General features: G+C 34.3%; 1 protein-coding gene across 4 annotated transcripts in view; it reads left to right on the top strand.

Annotated features, from left to right (window-relative positions):
* The window catches only part of ATRX (alpha thalassemia/mental retardation syndrome X-linked), a 211,434-nt gene that overhangs the window by 166,070 nt on the left and 25,802 nt on the right, over nt 1–19,562 (top strand). For all 4 annotated transcript variants that reach the window (XM_004685605.2, XM_004685603.2, XM_012727135.1 and 1 more), the window contains 2 exons: nt 8,255–8,432; nt 9,334–9,528. In XM_004685605.2, the coding sequence (XP_004685662.1) occupies nt 8,255–8,432; nt 9,334–9,528 (373 nt within the window). The remainder of the gene's footprint in view (nt 1–8,254; nt 8,433–9,333; nt 9,529–19,562) is intronic.

Here is a 19,562-nt window from a genome sequence, read left to right as displayed (position 1 = left end):
TGTACTTGTGTCAAGTTTCTTTTTTAACCCACATTATTAAACTCATTGTTTTAAATGTTTTATATATAAATGGCCAAGAGTCACCTGAAAAAATTTTCATCACTTACTACCATGAAAATGTAAATCAAAACCACAATGAGATACTATCTCAGACCTGTGAAGAGGCCCATATAAACAAGACCAGGAACTATGAGGCCATGGAATCCACATACACTATTGGTGGAAATGTAAACTATTCCAACTCCTATGGAAAACAACAGTATGGAGGTTTCTCAAAATATTAAAAAAAATCCACCATATGATCTAGGAAATCCATGCCTCGATGTCTGCTCCAATAATGCAAACACACTAATTCAAAAATGAGCACACCTGTGTTCATTTAGCATTATTTAAAATAGCTGGGTTATGTAAGCAACCTAAGGACAGATTAGTAGATTAGTGTGTGTGTGTGTGCACATGTATGCAAACATATACATAATGGAATGCCACTCAGACACAAAAAGATGAACTGTTGGTATTTACAACAGTGTGTTGGAGGGGATTATACTAAACCAGAAGAGAAAGACTAATACTGGATGTTATTTTATATGTGGAATATAGGGGAGGAAAAAAAAGAGTCAGACAACACCAAACCAAAAACAAACTCTAGAAATCTGTGTAAAATGGTGACTACTACTGAAGTCGAGAATGAGAAGAGAAGGACAGTAGAATAGGGAAAGATTATGGACTATGGAGAGAGACTGTGGGTACCGTAGTGATTGGTGTGGCTTGGTAACATATCTAAAGAGATAGGATTCTGTATTTCTAAATCATAGACAGTGGTGCAAACCAGTGTTGCCTTAATAAAAAAATAAGTATATAAAGATATATAGTGTATATAACCTGAATCATAGAGTGATGTTCAAGAATCTATCAGCATTCATATATACATACATAAATGCATATGCACGAATAGTATGAGTCTGGTCTTATACACTATTGTTTAATCCATTTTGAATTATATAATTTCTGTATATGAAGATAGGTAATGAACTAATTAAAATTTTGTGCTTGTGCCTACCCAAGTTTCTGAACTACTAAAAAGGTTTTTCTAACTGGAGGTTTCTCAAACTGCTAAAAATGGAGCTTCCATATGATCCAGCAATCCCACTCTTAGGTATCTACCAAAAGACACAAAAACACCGATTCAAAAAAACACCTGTTTACTGCTGCTTTATTTACAATAGGAAAGATATGGAATCAACCCAATTGCCCAAAAGTAGATGACTGGATTAAAAAGATGTGGTACATATACACAATGGAATATTGCCCAGCAATCAAAAAAGATAAATGCATGCCTTCTGCAGCAACATGGATGGAGCTGGAAGGGATCATGCTTAGTGAAATAAGCCAGAAAGAAAAGGAAAAAATACTGGATGGTTTCACTCATAGTCAGAGTATAAAGGACCAGGGGAGAAAGTAAAATAATGATGATGATGATGATGATGATAATGAGGAGGATGAGGAGGAACAATATACCAGAATCATTTTACGGGGGTTGAGTGGGGAATAGGATAAAAAATGGGGGTGGGGGAAAGTGCACTGAACTATGGTGATGGCACACGGGTGATTTGGTGATGGGAAGCCCAGAGGGACTACAACTGAGATGGAAGAAGTGACAAAATGATGTGGGGGGGAAAAACTATTAAAACAAATTTTCCTTTCTCCATTGTATGGGCGTGGCTCCTTTGGAAAGGTGAACTGTTCATATTTGTTTGGGTTTGTTTCTGGGCTCTCTATTCCTTTGTCTGTGTTTGTGTTCATTACTTTTTTATTTATTGTTGCTGTTTACTATAGTTTCAAATCAAGGATCACTATACCTCCATTTGTTTCCTTCTCTCAGGATTGCTTTGGCTATTTGTTTTCTTTCCTTGAAAAACATCATTGGAATTTTGATAGGTGTGGTGTTCAATCTGTAAAAAACCTACGATATTCTTCCATGTCTTTGTGTCTTAATTCATTTGACAGTGTTTTATAATTTTTCACATAGGTCCTGCGTCTCCCTCATTAAGTTTATTTTTAGGTATTTCATCCTTTCTTGGGGAGATTGTAAATGAGATTTTTTCAATATATCTTTTAATTCATATTTGCATATAGAAATGCAACTCAGTTTCATGTATCACCGATGTATCTTGCCACTTAGTTTTGGACTTTCTATTTTTATCATCATGTCTATCATTTATTTATTTATGCAGCAAGAGTGAAGGTGTAGGCCTGAGGTACAGGAGGGTGAGAGAATTCACCAGAGCAGAGTGGGGACCTACGAAAATACAAGTGAATCTACTGAAATACACTGCTGAGGGGAGCAGTGGGTGAGACGGTAGAGGTCTGTTGCACCAAGTGGGTTAACTCCCTCACTGGGGATTGAACTCATGCTGCAGTAGTAGCAGATAGCTTCATAGAGCTAAGACTTAACCCATTGTGCTACCAGGGATGCCACCGGATTACTTTTACAACATTTTTTGACCTAATTCCTCTGACAAGAATGTCCAATAATTATATTGAACAGTCAAATACTACATTGATTACTGTCCTATGACTAGGATATCCAATTCTCTCTTAGGTGTCTTGAACATTCTATTTTGTTCTAATCTTAGGGGAAATGCTTTCAGTTTTTCGCCATTGAGTATGATGTTGGCTATGGGCTTGTCATAATACAGATTTTGTTATGTTGTAATATGTTCCTTCTATTCCCGTTTTACTGAGTTTTTATCATAAATGAAAGTTGAATCTTATCAAATGTTTCTTTCAGTGTCTATTGAAGTGATCATGGGGTTTGTTCTCATGGTGAATGAAATTGATCAATTTGCATTGTAGAAACAACCTTGCATCCCTGGAATGAGTCCTACTTGGTCATAATATCAATAGATAGTTCTCTTAATATATTGCTGAATTTGATTTGTCAAGACTTTGTTGATGATTTTTGCATCTATAATAATCAGATGTTGGTCTGTAGTTTTCTTTTTTGCTGCTGTTTTTGTAATCAAGTTAATTTTGGCCACATCAAATTTAATTGGTAGCTTTCCCTCACCTTTTTTTGATGAGTTTAGGAAGATAGATAATTTGTTCTCTTTGAAGTAGAATTAACAGTGAAGGTATCTGTCTCTGGGCTTTTGTCCTTGGTGAGAATTTTGATTGCTCTTTTGATTTCTGTGCTTGTGACTGGTCAGTTCAAGTCTTGTATTTTATCCTGGTTCAGTCTCAGATGGTTGTATGGTTCTAAAATTTTTTCCCCAAATTTTCTATATTGTCCAATTATTTGCATAGAGATTTTCATCATGATTTATTATGATCTTTTGTGTAACTACGCTTCTGTAATTTTGCTTCTTTTATTCCTTATTTCTGATTCTTTTCATTTTTTCCCCCTCTTAGTGAGCATAGGTAAGGATTATCAGTTCAAAGAAACAGCTATTGGTAATGTTGACCATTTACATCTTGTAGGTTTTTGTTTCATTTATTTCTCTAATTTTTAATATTTTCTTTTACCGATTTTGGTTTTATTTTTCTGGTTCCTTTAGTTATGAAATTAGGTCATTTGAGACTTTCCTTGCTAATTGCTGTGAATCTGTATTGCTATGTCCTTCTCTCTTAATATTGCTTTTAGTATACCTTTGAATGTTCAGTAGCTTCTTTCTTAATTTTCATCTCCAGATACTTTATTATTTCTACTTTTATTTCTGCACTGACAAGGAGTTATTCAACAATATTTAGTTTAATCTCATTTGGACTTTTTCCAGTTTTCTTGTGGTTCATTTGTGCCTTTACACAGTTGTGATCTGTAAGGATGCTTGATATAATTTCAATTTCCTTTATTTCTTTGAAGCATGTTTTACATCCCAGCATATACTCTAACCTTGAGAGTGTTCCACGTATACTTGAGAAGAATGTATTCACTTATTTTGCCATAGCAGCTCTGTAAATGTCTGTGATTTGCATCCCATCTATTATTTTGTTTGAGGCCATTATTTTCCTTTCTTAATTTCTTCTGGTTGATCTATCCACTGGAAGTGGAGGAAGTGGTATGTTGGAATGCCCTACTGCTATTGTGTTGCTGTCAGTGGGTTGCTTTAGGTCTGTCAATAGTTGCTTTATATATTTGGGTGAACTTATGCTGGATGTGTAATATTAATGTCAGATATATTTCATGATAAATTATTCTTTTGAGCATTATATAGTGCCCATCTTGTTCAGTGATTACCTTTTTTGGCTAAAAATCTAATTTTGTCAGGTAAAGATAGCAGTTCCTGCTTTGTGTGTGTGTGTTACTAGCCTGAAATACATTGCTCCAGCCTTTCACTTTTTTTGTCTTTAGATATAATGTGAGACTTTTGTATGCATGACAGAGATGGGTCATGCTCTTTCAGTCAACCTATTGTTGTTTGTCTTTTAATTGCTTGGTTCAGCCACTTATGTTTACAATGATAATTGATATGTGGGGCTTATTTACTCCCATTCTGTTGGTTTGGGTTCTTTTTATCTTTCTGTTGTTTTTCTTACCTTGTGTTTCTGTCCTCTTTTTCATTTGTATTGCTCTCCATTGGCAGTTCTGTTAGTTTTTTCATTTCTTGTAAGTGTCTTTGGTCTAGGTTTTTGTTAGGAATATTCTAAAATATTTCTTTTAATGCTAATATTGTCTCATTTTCATTTGACTATACAGATTCTGTCCTATTCTTCGTCCCCTTTAAAGTTTTGTTGTGTCTCACATTTTTCTTGTTTATACATAAAATTCTATAGTATTATTTATCACCTTGGTGAAGGTATTGTCTACTTTTGGGTTCTAGCTTTTATGTAGAATAACTCTTTTCAGTATTGTAGGCAAAATACAGTGGCAGTTAACTCCATTACCTTTTGTTTGTTGTGAGAGACCCATTATTTCTCCATCGTTTTTGAAGGATAATTTTGCTAAGCAGAATACTCTTGACTTGCAGTTTTTTATTTTAGAGTTGTAAATGTATCATCCCACTCTCTAGCACTGAGAATATTTGCTGAGAAAAGTGATGAAAATCTTGAAACCTCCTTGGTGGCAAAACAGATTAAAGCACAGCACTAAGATGCTATTGAAGACACTACACGTTCAATCTCTGGCCCAGGGGTGTGACCCACATAGTGTGGCAGAACTCTCCTGATCTGCCCACTGCTCCCCTCATCGGTGTGTTTCAGTCAATCTGCCCGTTCTGTTTCCCCACTGTCTCTGGTGAATCCTCTCACCCCCTGCACCTCTGGCCTGTACCCCAGTTCTGTATGTATAAATAAATAAATCTTTTTTTTTTTTAAGTTTAAAAAAAGGGAAAGTGATGAAAATCAAAGTGTCTTTGTATGTTGTATTTTCTCTAACAACTTTTAATATTTTTCCTTTTATTTCACTTTAGATAATGATATATCTTGGTAAAGGTTGTTTTTACATTTAGAAATTTGACTGTTCTTTTGCTTTCTTGGGTATCCAAGTTCAATTATTTTCTTAGGTTTGGAAGGTTCTTAGCTATTGCTACTTTGAATAGTGTCACTGCTCCCTTCCCTCCCTCTTCACTTCTGGTATACCCATTGTCTTTTGTTTCCTTTTCTAATGCAGTCTGATATAGTTTCTTCGTTATTTCTAAATCTTCTGTCCTTTACCAGCTTAAGTGTACTCAATATGCTTTGTATGGTCACATTTCATTTAGTGTCTCTTTGTACTTTAAAAAAAATGTTTAATCGCTATAGTTTTACTTATGAAACTTATTTTCCCTAACATCCATAACCTTATTTTCTGTGTTTGATTGCACTTCTGTTGACTTCATTGAGTTTCTTTGGGATTGATATTCTAAAAGTTGTCTGTTTGGTCCCTGAATTCTTTGTCCTTTTGTAGGTGTCATAACTTGTATTTTCTTTCAACTTTACTTCATTATATTCATAAGTTTCTTGTTTCCTAGGCATGTGTATTGCCTAGTGTTTTTATTTATTTGTTTGTTTGTTTGTTTATTTTACTAGTTAGAATGATGTGTCTTTTTTTTTTTAATCTTCATTTAACTTGACAGCAGGTGAGGAAAGTATGGGAAATTGGATTTTAAGGAATTGATGTTAGTGCTGGTAGGGATGGATGGGCTATTCAGGTAGAGAGTTTTATACCATCTCTTCTCCTCTTGGGTCCAGTTCAAGCACTTTTTACTGCTTTGAAACCCAAATCCTAGTGCTTAGCGTTTTTGCCATTCCTTTCATTAGAGCACAACAGGTTTCTTTCCAGTTTCCCAGCAGAGAGAGGGGAGGGTTTCTGCCATCTAGTTGCTGGTAGCCTGATTTTTTATGAATTAACCAAAGATCCCTGTGCCCATGTACTAAAAGGTCTGCACTACCCACTCACTGAGAAGGTTCTAGTGTCTGATTCTATGCTACACTGTTTGTTGCCTAGCTTGACTGACTTAACATGGCCACTTTCTATTCCTTCCCCCACAGTGACCTTAGAAGTGATCCTTAGAGGAAAACACCTGTAGGTCAGTTTCCTATTGCTGGTGGACTGGTGATATTTCAGTGAGCAAAATTTAGTTTCTCCTAGTTGTAATTAGGGAAGAGTTTTATCAAAATTTCCTACTCCTCAGTGTTGTGGGTTGAGCTGCACCTAATACTCAATAAGTTTATATGTTGCTTTTTTGTCCCAAGTAACATAGTATTGCAGTTTTTATGGTTATGGAACCCATTTAGTAGCTAGAGTGTAATTTAGTCATCTTTGTATTTTTTTTATTTTAAACCATATTAAAAATACTGTGATTTTTTTTTGTTTTTCTGATAATTTTTATAATCTGTAATTCAAACTATGTGGTAACTCCACATTGATATAAAGTATTAATTTAATACTTCTGTTCATTATCTAGATTTTCCTTGATGTAAATTATTTTATTTAAATTTTGAGTTTCCTTGCATCCTCGCTTAAAAAACTATACTTGTATGACATTAGTTATTAATTTTCTGTGAGGAAATTATAGAAAGTAAGACTTGGTATTAAGGCATTTTGTGCAGGTGGTAGCCAACAATAAATATGTAGTCATATAATAGAATGTTATGCTACCAGGCATGTGTTTACCAAGATATTTCAGAAAAATCTAATATAAACTAATACACAAATGTAGTCCATATAAAAACGAAAGTGTCTATGCTTAGAGAAAAGAAGCTTTTAGGAATGTACCATGGTTTGAATGAAGGTTTTTTCCTGGAAAGTGGAGCTGAGTAATTTTTTCATTGAAGTTGCTTAAGTTTCAACAAATGTTATATATTTTCTTTTTAAGTGAAACTTCTATTTATATCAAAATAATGTATTTACATATTAAAAATGTTAAAAGACTTCGAATAACAACTAGTCTTTGACTAATCTTTACCTACTTTGACATCAGCTCTGCAGATAACCAATTTCACCTCTTGGTTGTTATTTTGGTATTTTTGTGCATATATCCTTTCAGCTGTCGAGTAGGAATTTACCTACTATACACACAATTTTCCTTGTTCATTTTCCCCAATTTCTACACAATATTTTCCTAAATTAGTTTTTGTTTTATTGTGACCATGTAAATATTCACACTGAAGCCATTTAAAATAATTATTACATTTTATTTTTTTTGTATACCTGTTTATTTTTATTGAAATAATTGATTTGTTTTGACTGTTTTCTTAGTTTTTTAAAAATGAACTTATCACTAATTCATTCCCAAATTATCCTAAAGAAATATAAGTACTTGTGTTCCTATAAAGCAGGTCATCATTCAGTTTCATGATTTTTGTTTTTCTTGAACACATCCTTCCTGTAGTCCTGTATTTTTTATCCTATATTAGCTTCCTCAGTACCTTGTATCTAACTTTTCTCGGTACATTGTTTAAGTTATAATTGTGTATCAGTTACACCTAGTACACTCTGCTGCTTGTACATTGTACTTAGTCCTTACACTAGTACTAGACACATTTTGAATTTTGAATTATACCTAAGATTTTTTACATTTACCCAGAAATATCTGTAAATGCCTTGAATATATTACAAATGCATAGTTTCCATATTTTTTATTCCTAAGCCATAGAGTTTCAATTTTCAGTAATAAGGTTCTTTTTGATGATATATAAATCATGAAGCTGATTGTTTATGCATGTCTTTCTTCAGTAGATGGATAATGCATTCTCTTAACTCCTTAGAAATTCGAGAAATATTGTGAAACTTTTTACTGTATTTTATCTCATTATTCTATATTTTCATTTTTAGAGGACGGTTGTTTATCATTTCTACCAAAGCAGGATCTCTTGGAATAAATCTGGTAGCTGCTAATCGAGTGATTATATTTGATGCTTCTTGGAATCCATCTTACGACATCCAGAGTATATTCAGAGTTTATCGCTTTGGGCAGACTAAACCTGTATATGTATATAGGTTCTTAGCTCAGGTAGGTTTATAACTTATATTCTTTTTCTTATTTAATCTGATAATATTTTTGGAATATGGAACATAAAATGTGCATTTTAGAGAAGCAACAAAGTTAAAAACAATATTCCTATATTAAGAAAGCAGCAGAAGTCATAGCCTCTCTTGATTTTATATTTTTTAACTCCTCCATGTCAATAATAACAGCTTTCTCCGGCTTACATTTCTAGATTCAAGTTGCTCTTTTATGTGACACATGTGCTTTGGGCACAGATGTTACTCTTTCCATCTTCCTATAATACATGGGTTTCTCAATGTGAGATGGGGTTTATTGGTATATCCTTGTTTGTTTGATCTTCTTTAATATATAATATGGTTGACAAACTATACTGTAAACTCTTTACTATTATTTCCATTGAGTTCCTCTATAATATTGTAGCATATGTGTTTGTGTGTGTAATAGATATGGCATTTTAATTAATCACTTTCTATCCTGAAATATATCAAAACCTGATATAGACAGCTTATAGTGATTGTTGAAAGCTTATTCTATTGCAATAGAAATTGCTCTTTTGCATTAAAACCACTAATTCCTAAAATCTTATTTCATGTACTATTTCTGTCTAGTTTAATATCTAAATGTTCTCCTACTTAACCAATTACAGAAATATATAAAAAACATTAATGCCTATTAGTCAGATAATATAGAATGACTATCATTAATGTATTTTTATCAAGATAAATGTCAATGAACAGATGAAATCTCAATATTAAGCAGCATTTCCAAGTTTGCTTTTAAAACAGTGTATTAGTATTATTAGTATGAAATTTTGCCATTAACTATTAACTATTAACTATTTCTTTTTGATAAAGTTTTATACTGATAAAATTTTATTTGTGTATTGCTCCTTATTTTTATAAAGGGAACCATGGAAGATAAGATTTACGACCGGCAAGTAACTAAGCAATCATTGTCTTTTCGAGTTGTTGATCAGCAGCAGGTTGAACGTCATTTTACCATGAATGAGCTTACTGAACTTTATACCTTTGAGCCAGACTTGTTAGATGACCCTAATTCTGAAAAGAAGAAGAAAAGGGATACTCCCATGCTGCCAAAGGTAAACATCTTTTAGCTTATTAATTTAAAAACATACTTTGAAACAAAGAAATTTTACTACTATGAAAGGCATATAACTAAGACCATATTTCAGAATTTTTTCAGAAGAGAATGAAAGTGCATTTAAGTGAGAGGGTGCTTGGTAGTTCTCCACATAACACCACAAAAAGATCCTGTAATGTGAAATGAGTAATTTAAGCCAATTAAGAAGTCCACTCCTGCAGAAAAAGGTCTGTGTATAGAAACCTTAAGGACAGTAGTATGGTTCTCTTTTAATAACGTTCAGGGTAGGGCTACATTTTTTTTTTAAAGATTTTTTCATTTATTTATTCATACAGAACTGAGTACAGGCCAGAGGTGCAGGGGCGGTGAGAGGATTCACCAGAGACAGAGTGGGGAGCAGAACAGGCAGATCAACAAAGTACACTGTTGAGGGGAGCAGCAGGCGGGTCAGGAGAGGTCTGCCACGCCATGTGGATCACGTCCGGGGCAGGTGGGGATCGAATTCTTGCGGAAGTGGCTTTATCTTCTTAGTGCTGTGCTTTAACCCACTGCCCCACCAGGGAGGGCCGGGCTACATAATTTTAATAATTCTGTGTGAAATTTACCTGTCTCTCCCTTGACATTCTTTGCTGTCACAAAAAAATTGAGAGTTAGCAAATAAACAGTGTTTCTTACTTGATGTATTTTTCTTGTCATAAAACCAATAAGATATTTGTACTTTAAAAAGGACCTTAGAGCTAATAAAATTAGGGGAAACATGGTCAGAGACATTCAGTGACTGGCCACAGTTTTCAGCTAAGAAATGGCAGAACCAGTCCTACTTTGTACTTCTGTCTTTTGGTCAGTTATTCTTAGATAATAAAATATATTAATAGAGTAATTAAAAACAATCTGATAAAAGGTGGTTATATGCCTATTTTACATAATATAATGTGATGTTAGATATTCTTTTGTCCCTTTTTAACAAAAGAGAAAATTGTATGTTCCATGATCTAAATAAAGAATTTGTATATTTAAATCTATTCTTCTTATCTACAGAGCCATTTTGGAGGGAATATTCAGAAGGATTTTTTCCCCCTGCTGTCTTGGTTGCCAATTCAAACATTTAATTTTTCATATAATTGTCAAGAGAATAGAGAGAACAACTACCAGGTTACATTGTTACTCTACCAAGTTTACTTTAGTCATTTTGTAGAAGAGCTCAGTTATCTTAGTTCTTCATATGGTTGGGCACATAAATTAAAGCAAAAGGTAAATTTCTGTAAATTTTTTTTCTGTAAATTTTTTTCTAATGCTAATATAAATCAGAGCTTTTCCTCTATTTTTTAATGTACATGGTAATGAAAGCAACATAAATATTAAACATTTGGATTTTTAAGAAACATCCTTTAAGCAAGTATTTTGTCTTTCCGATCAATCAACTTTTCTTCCATTTAAAGTTCACTGACAGCGTACTAAGGAAAGTTTATGTGACTACCTCTCTATCAGGTCCCTTGAATAATGACAGGACCCCTTGGGGTTTTAAATCTACCATTTTTGTATGCATTTAAAATACTGTTTTTAAAAAGTTCATTTCAGTTTCCATATGATCAAATACTAAATTGATAGAAACTTGGTTTTCTTAATTATATTATCGTGGAATGTGATTATGATTCTTGAATGATCTTTGAAAAAATTTTGGTATGCAAGAAAACTTGTATATACCTATAAAATGCACAAACGCAAATGTAATCCTATTGTGCACACTCTCCTACAAACTTGTTTCTTTCTCCTAGATGCTTGTTGAATAACTTTACAGGTACCTTTTACCTTTTAAAACACAACTATATGATCTTCACTTGCGTTACTGTAACTCTTGTATCCCCAACACCTTTCCTGTAAGTTAATTTTGTTTGGCATGAAGTAACTCTTTTATAGATTTACATATGTGTTTATAAATTTAAAGATAGGGAAATTTTCCTTTTCAATTTGAAAATGATTTTATATATAACCCAGTCTTCTAAAATTACTCTTAACTTTATACTTCAACTTTAATGAGAAATAGCCCATGATTAATAACATTTCTGATAGAAAAAAATATTTCAATTTGAAATGGGGTGATGCTTTGAAGTCTTCATTTTATGGTAAATTTCTGTTTGTAAGAAATCCTTTTAATTTGCCAAATACTATTTGCTGACTTTGAGGTTTACTGTGAGGGTATACTACTAAGAACACGACACTGAACTTTAAAAAACGATGAAAAATCTACAAGGAGAGAAATACTAGTTGTTATGGAATGTTTGGAAGGAAGCCATTATTTTATAATTTGGTACTCTCAGTCATCAAAAATGTCATGATTTTACATACATGGGCTTAATGTTTTTTGCTGTTGTGACAGTTTATGTCCAAAGGCAAAAAGAAAAATGAATACTAAGTAACCTTAACACAAAATGCTTCCTGTCTTCACAATTCTTCCCAAGAGGAAAAGAATAATTATTTGTGGTTACTGTATGACGAAACATATAATACACATTGATTTCTACTGGGTTTCATACTCTGTGCTAAACAATTTATTCAGACTATCTTCCTTAATTCAGTTCTATTTTTCATTTTTGAGAGGTAGTGTATCTACCTCAGTTTATATACCTGATTACTCAAACTGGCCTACAGACGAAGTCTGCCCAACTTGAGCGCATATATCCTAATCATTACACTGTAGTTTGCCCCTCCATGGAGATTAGAAAGTTAATTTTAAGTACAAGAAATAAAGCAGAGGGTCGGGGAGTCTTAAAATTGAATGACATTTAGAATGATTTTAAGTAGTCGGACTTTAAAATTTAGAATGTTCTCACTGTCAGTACTATTGTATGGTATAATTGTTAAAATTGTATAATAGTTCAGCTCAGGGCTTACGAAGTTTTAAATTCCTCAAATTTATAGGAAGTTTTAGAATTTACCAAGGCCTTTCTCACCTATATTCATTATTGTGGGAAACTGAAATTCAGAGTTTGTCATTACCTAAGAAAACTCGGTTAGTGTGTTAGAGGTAGAATTTGAACCCAATAGTCAACAAATGGCGTTCTAAGGAGCACCAAATCTACAGATGTGCTTTTTAGCTAGCATGTGGATAAACAAATAGGTAACACTCTCCTTTTATCTTTTGTATGTATTTGGACTTTAACATAAGGTTTAATTTAATAAGGTGTTTATGTTTTAAAATCAAAGTTTTAAAAACATGGTACTATGCCATGATGCCTTTCCAGTTATTACAATAACTAAGAACAGTTAGGGATTAAAAGTGCAATAAGATATATAAGATTACCCAAAGGAGTGGTAGTCCACTTGCGAAGACAAAAGTAACATTCTTAAAAACACAAGAATGAAGTACTGATGTGGCTAGTACTGAGTGAGTCTGATATACTACATGGTTAAAAACAGAACATAGAGCTTTCAGGTGTAGTTTTGACAAAAAAAAAAAAAAAAGAAAGGACTGGCCTATGAACGATGTTTAGTATTTAGTTGCAGTAGAAATGAAGGAAATGTGGATATAACATGAAATTATTTGGACAAAAGAAGGTAAAAATTTATGTACCAGGCTTGAAGTATGATGCACAAATCGGCCAGGTAAAGAGTAGATAATGGATGGATATGTTTGGGCCAACTTACGGAGAACATGAGAAGTAAATCAATTTAAAATAGTATTTTTTTAAGTTTATGAATAGGAATGTTTGATCAATATGGGATTCAGTAAAATTGAGGATTGTGGAGTGAATCAGGTATTTCAAGAAAATAAATGGAATTCAGTAAAATTGAGGATTGTGGAGTGAATCAGGTATTTCAAGAAAATAAATGATGGAACTCAGTAACTATTGATACACTGTAGCTTTTAATTGCTAGGCTGTGAAGAAAATAAACCCCCCAAAAATGAAGCTTCTTTTATCATTTGTTGGTTAAAACTTCTCAGTTGTCTACAACGTGTCTATTATAATTCTAGTTACTAAAAGTACATTAATAAGTAAGACTGTGATCCTGTTCTCAAAGAGCCTAAAGTTTAATAATAAGCATACTTTAAGCAAGTAAATATCGTAAAAGTTATGGATCCTATAGAAGAAATATTTGTTGTTTTTAAGGAAATGTTTGGAAAAGTTTGGTATGGGATGTTGACATTAGATGGACTTGAATTGATGTTGAAAATCAAGTTTGTGGATGTTGTATTGCTAGGAGGGCAGAAGGTGAAGGTCTTTTAAGAGGAAGAGCAGAAGAAAAAAAAAAGTACATAGAACAGCAAGGTAAGTTTTATGAGTAACAAGTAGTTAAAAATAGGAGTGTAAAGAATGGTAGGTGTGAAAGAGGTGAAAGCAAAGCTAGAATGAAATCAAGTCATAGAAGAATTTGGACCTTTTGTTATAGACTGTGTGATCTACTTAATGATTTTAAGCTAAAGACCGAAAAAATGAAATTTTCATTTTAGAAAAATCACTTTGGTTTTTAGTGTGGAGGATGGATTGGAGAAAGAAAATTAGAAAAGATGCTATTAAAAATGATCCAGGTGACAGAGATAATGCAGACCTGAAGTAAGCTGGTAGCAATAGAAATGGAGAATTATGAGGCACAGTGTAGGTACTCAGTAAGTGTTAACTTTGTTCTCTAGGCCTATATTGAAATTAGCCCACTACCTTTTGAATATGATTTCTGTTAATGAGATTATGAAAATTGGTCGGTCTTTTCTGAAATGGGTACAAGTTGGTGTTCTTGATGTTTTTAGGAATTTATTTCTTGGTATTTGAACCTACTCTTTTTTTTTTTTAAGCACTATTTATTTATACATACAGAACTAGGGTACAGGCCAGAGCTGCAGGGGGTGAGAGGATTCACCAGAGACAGAGTGGGGAGCAGAATAGGCATATTAACTGAAATACACTGCTGAGGGGAGCAACGGGAAGGTCAGGAGAGAGAGGTCTGCCATGCTGTGTGGGTCACCTCCCTGGCCAGGGATTAAACTCGTGCTGCAGTGGCTGCAATAGCTTCATAGTGCTGTGCTTTAACACATTGTACCACCAGGGAGGGCCCTGAACCTACTCTTATTAAAGGCGTTTTGATGTTTGTTTCTATTAATATAGTACAAATTTCTGGTGCTAAAGATTTGTTAACTGGTTCTTAACTTTATTATTTAAATATTAAAGTAGTATTTGATGTCTGTTAATATTTATATGAATTATAGGAAAAATACCTTTGCTGTTGGTAAACTTATTGATTACACAAATATCAGATGATCATGGTCAAGATCATGTTTTATAATATGCTTCTAGAGGTATACAGCATAAGTTATATATCCTTTATTAAGAAAACAAAAGTAAAAAAAAAGTAAAGAGGCATAGAAATTTTTTCCATTTCCCTTTTCAACACTGTACTATATATTTATTTATTTAAAGATTTATTTATTTATTTGTGCATACAGAACTGGGGAACAGGCCAGAGGTGCAGGGGCACTGAGAGGCTTCACCAGAGACAGAGTGGGGAGCAGAACAGGCTGACTGACGAAGTACACTACTGAGGGGAGCAGAGGGTGGGTCAGGAGAGGTCTGCCACGTCATGTGGATCACCTCTGGGGCACAGATCGAACTCATGCTGAAGTGGCTTTAGCTTCTTAGTGCTGTGCTTTAACCTGCTGCACCACCAGGGAGAGCCCATCTTTTTTTATTATTTTTATTATTATTTTTTAAGATTTATTTATTTGTACATACAGAACTAGGGTACAGGCCAGAGGCTCAGGGATGGTGAGAGGCTTCACCAGAGACAGAGTGGGGAGCAGAACAGGCAGATCGATGAAGTACACTGCTGAGGGGAGCAGCGGGCGGGTCAGGAGAGGTCTGCCACGCCATGTGGTCTTCTCCGGGGCAGGCGGGATTCGAACTCATGCGGAAGTGGCTTTAGCTTCTCAGTGCAGTGCTTTAACCCGCTGCGCCACAAGGGAGGGCCTCTTTTTTTTTATTTTTTAATGTGCACTGTGTGTTGGTAATTACAGGGAGAACAAAATGGGATTTAAACCAAAGTCCCCGAAGTGAGGCTTTGTTTGCCTGATGTTTTATACAATTTTCTCCCTTTGTCTTTAGTTCTTTATTCAAGTTTTAATACCTCAAAACGTAGTTTAAGGAACAGAGATGTTATTGTGCAGTTTTATTAGCCAATAGATGATAATATTAAGTTTTGCCGTAGTCACTCTAAATATTGGAGAACAGTACACTCCACTGAAGTAATTTGATGTGAACTATGAAATAGCTAAGCAACCTGTGTCAGGAGCTTATGTAAAGGTTCAAAAGCACCATTTAATCGTAGAGCAAGTGTTAGTAATCTATAGACTATTAACCACATGGTGGCACATGAGCTCAATTTTTGTTGCATGTACATCTAATCAGCCATGCTCAAATTGAAGCATATATAAAATTTGTTGTCCTTGTCTTCTGCCTGTTTTATTGCAAGTTTAGTGTGTTTATAATTTAATAAAGGAAATTATACTATATTTGTATTCCCTAGAATAAAGGTGATTATTACTCATCTGAATAAAAATAGACCACCAAAAATCATAATAAACTACAGAAATTGTTCTGTGATTTCCTATAGGTTATAAAAGTATACTTTTCAGTGTTTCTGGGATGGTTGATGGCAAGTAAAAAGAGGAAATGTTTAAACCCTTTCCTTCTCCCAGGTAATCTGCCAACCACCCTTTTCGAGATATAGTCTTAGACAAACCACTTAAGTTTTCCAAGTCTCACTTCCCTCAAGAAGATAAGACAATTATAGTACCTACCTCACAGTAGAGATCAACTATGTCTAACACTACCTAGCACATAGTAAGTGGTCAAATGTTAACTGCTATTTTTTTCCCCCATAATTGTTAATATTGCCATTGTACTTGGTTCCTTTCTCTGAAGCCAGTATGGACTTTTAGAATTTCATAAGAATCATATGAGGTCATAATCCTTAGAAGGTTTAATTTGACAAACATCAGATCAGTAGAAGACTGAAAACATTTAGAGGTCAGAGGCAAGAATCTCAGCTAGGCTTGTATTCCTGAGGAGATCAAATATAGTTAAGAGAAAATATAATATTTAATTATTTAGATAATCATTTCTAATGCTATTAGTATGCGTTTGACTACTTTGGTTAGCATTTCTCACATTGATGGGATTTCCCACATAATCATAGATGGAGTGGGGAGCAGAACAGGTGGACTGATGAAGTACATTGCAGAGGGGAGCAGTGGGTGTGTCAGGAGAGGTCTGCCATGCCATGTGGATCACTTCCGAGGTGGGGATTGAACTCATGCTAAAGTGGCTTTAGCTTCTTAGTGCTGTGCTTTAATCCACTGCACCACCAGGGAGGGCTCATTTTTGTCATAGTTTTAAAGAAGTATAGGGTATTTCTTTTATCTCTTTACAAACCATATAATAAATACTTCTTAATAGATTGAACATATGTGTGGCTTTGTTATGTAATGTTGATTGTGTCACCTTATAACAAGAAAAACTTGCAAGGAACTAGTTACTAAGTATTTAGAGGTCATTATGCCAATGATGCCCCTAGATGGCATCCTCCTTGACACTAGCAAGTTGCCTTACAAATAACTGCTATAGAAGCATCAGCTACATGAAGCTGCCTTGCTGGCAGAATAGAATGCAAAATTCCATTGGGTAAAATTTGGAGTTACAGGAGCAAGTGTCTCCAGTTGAAGCACTAGAAATATCTGCTACTCAAGATCATGAATATTCTAAAACTTAAAATACTACATTTGCATTTAATAAGTGCACATTGAATATGTGGATTTAGTGGTGGGAACTTTTTTTTAAATAAGTTTATTTTTTACATCATTTTGTGCCCTTTTCTATCTTAGTTATAATCCCCGTGGGCTTCCCATCACCAAATCACCTGTGTGCCATCACCATAGTCCCCGTGCACTTCCCCCTCCCCATTTTTTTATTCCATTTCTCGCCCCACCCCTGTAAAATGTCTTTGGTATGTAGTTGTTCATTATTATTATTCCCTCCGCTGGTCCTTTATGCTTCCGCTATGAGTGAAACCATCTGGTATTTTTCTTTCTGGTTTATTTCACTAAGCATGAACTCTTCCAACTCCATCCATGTTGCTACAAAAGGCATGGTTTTTTTTATTGCTGAGTAATATTCCATTGTGTATATGTACCACATTTTTTAATCCAGTCATCTACTTTCGGGCATTTGGATTGATTCTATGTCTTTCCTATTGTAAATAAAGCAGCAATAAACATGGGAGTGCTGGTATGTTTTTGAATCAGTGTTTTTGTATCTTTTGGGTAGATACCTAAGAGTGGGATTGCTGGATCATATGGAAGCTCCATTTTTAGCAAATTGAGAAACCTCCAAACAGTTTTCCATAGTGGTTGTACTAGTTTGCATTCCCTTTGGTCAGAACTTTCATTGATTTTATAAGCAATAAGATCTGTTTTTCCTGGAATGTAAACTTCCCGCTAGCCTATGAGGACAGAAACTATCATTGTATCTCCATCACTGTATCCCTAGCACTTGGCTTACTACTTAGCACATAGTAGGTGTTCCATAAAAAATGTGACAACTGAATAAATTTTTTCTCTTATTTATCTTTTTAATTATATATATATATTTTTTTACATCATTCTTAATTTTATGCACCTTTTCATCTCAGTTGTAATCCCTGTGGACTTCCCACTACCAATTCACCCATGTGCCATTACCATACTCCAGTGCACTCTTCCCACCCTAGTTCTGATCACATTCCCCTTTCCACCACTATAAAATGTCTCTGGTTTACCGTTGTTCGCTGTTTTCATTTTTACTCTGCATAACAAATGAATTTTGGTCTTAAAACTGCAAGCTGACCCTCGTGATGCAGTGATACACATGAGTTTAAAATAACATTTTCACTTTGGACCAACTACCATCTTGATAAAAATGCAGATTGCTGACATCATTCAAAATTGTAAATCAATTTCTGAGGACGGGCATTGGGAATGTGTATTTTTAAAAAAGATTTATTTATATATGCATACAGGACTGGGGTACAGGCCATAGGTGTAAGAGCCGTAAGAACATTCACCATAGACAGAGTGGGGAGCAAAACAGCAGCAGGTGAGGGAAAGGAGAGGTCTGTTTGCCATGTGGATCAGCTCCAGGTCTAGAGACAGAACTCACACTGAAGCAGCTGCAGTTAGCTTGCAGTGCTGGGTCCTAACCCATTGTGCTACCAGGGAGGGCCCAAGAATATGTATTTTTAACAAGATATACAACTTTGTGGGTATAATATATGGACCTTGCTTTTATAGTTTTTGTCAACTAAACCGTTCAATAAATAATAATGAACAGTAGCTAACATTTATTGAGTGTATTTTATGCCATCATTATTTGCTTTGCTACCATTATGTAATCATCAGTTACCTTACAAAGCTAATCATTTATTTATATTTTATAGATGAAGAGATTATGACATAAGGAAGTGGTGGCACCTGCATCTGAACTCTGTGCCATGACTTCATACCTTACACTTTTTACTATCACAGTATATTATTCTGACTTCAGTGTTATGTGATTAAATTTATAGAAGTAATTAAGGTACACTAATTTTTCCCAACTTTAAAAAAAATGGAGATAAAACTGACATATAACATTGCATTATTTCAATGATATGTGTGTGTGTGTCACAAAATTATCACCTCACTAAGTCTAGTTACTATCCATCACTACACATTGTTACAAATTTCTTGTGATGAGAACTTGTAAGATCTATACTCCATTCAGCAACTTTCAGATATGCAGTACAGTATTGTTAACTATAATAGCCATGCCGTACATTATACCACCAGGACTTATTTCATAAATATAAGTTTGTATCATTTGACCACCCTCTTGAATTTTACCCACCACTGCCCCCGCTTTTAGCAACCAATATTCTGTATGTGCCTGTGGTTTTATGTGTATGTATGTGAGTTTAAGATTCCACATATAGGGCCCTCCCTGGTGGCGCAGCGGGTTAAAGCACTGCACT

The sequence above is a fragment of the Condylura cristata genome, unplaced genomic scaffold (assembly GCF_000260355.1).
Source record: "Condylura cristata isolate star-nosed mole 26May11 unplaced genomic scaffold, ConCri1.0 scaffold00019, whole genome shotgun sequence".
Lineage (NCBI taxonomy): Eukaryota > Metazoa > Chordata > Mammalia > Eulipotyphla > Talpidae > Condylura > Condylura cristata.
The sequence above is the reverse complement of the archived record's forward strand: the minus strand, read 5'-3'. Positions and strand labels throughout refer to the sequence as shown.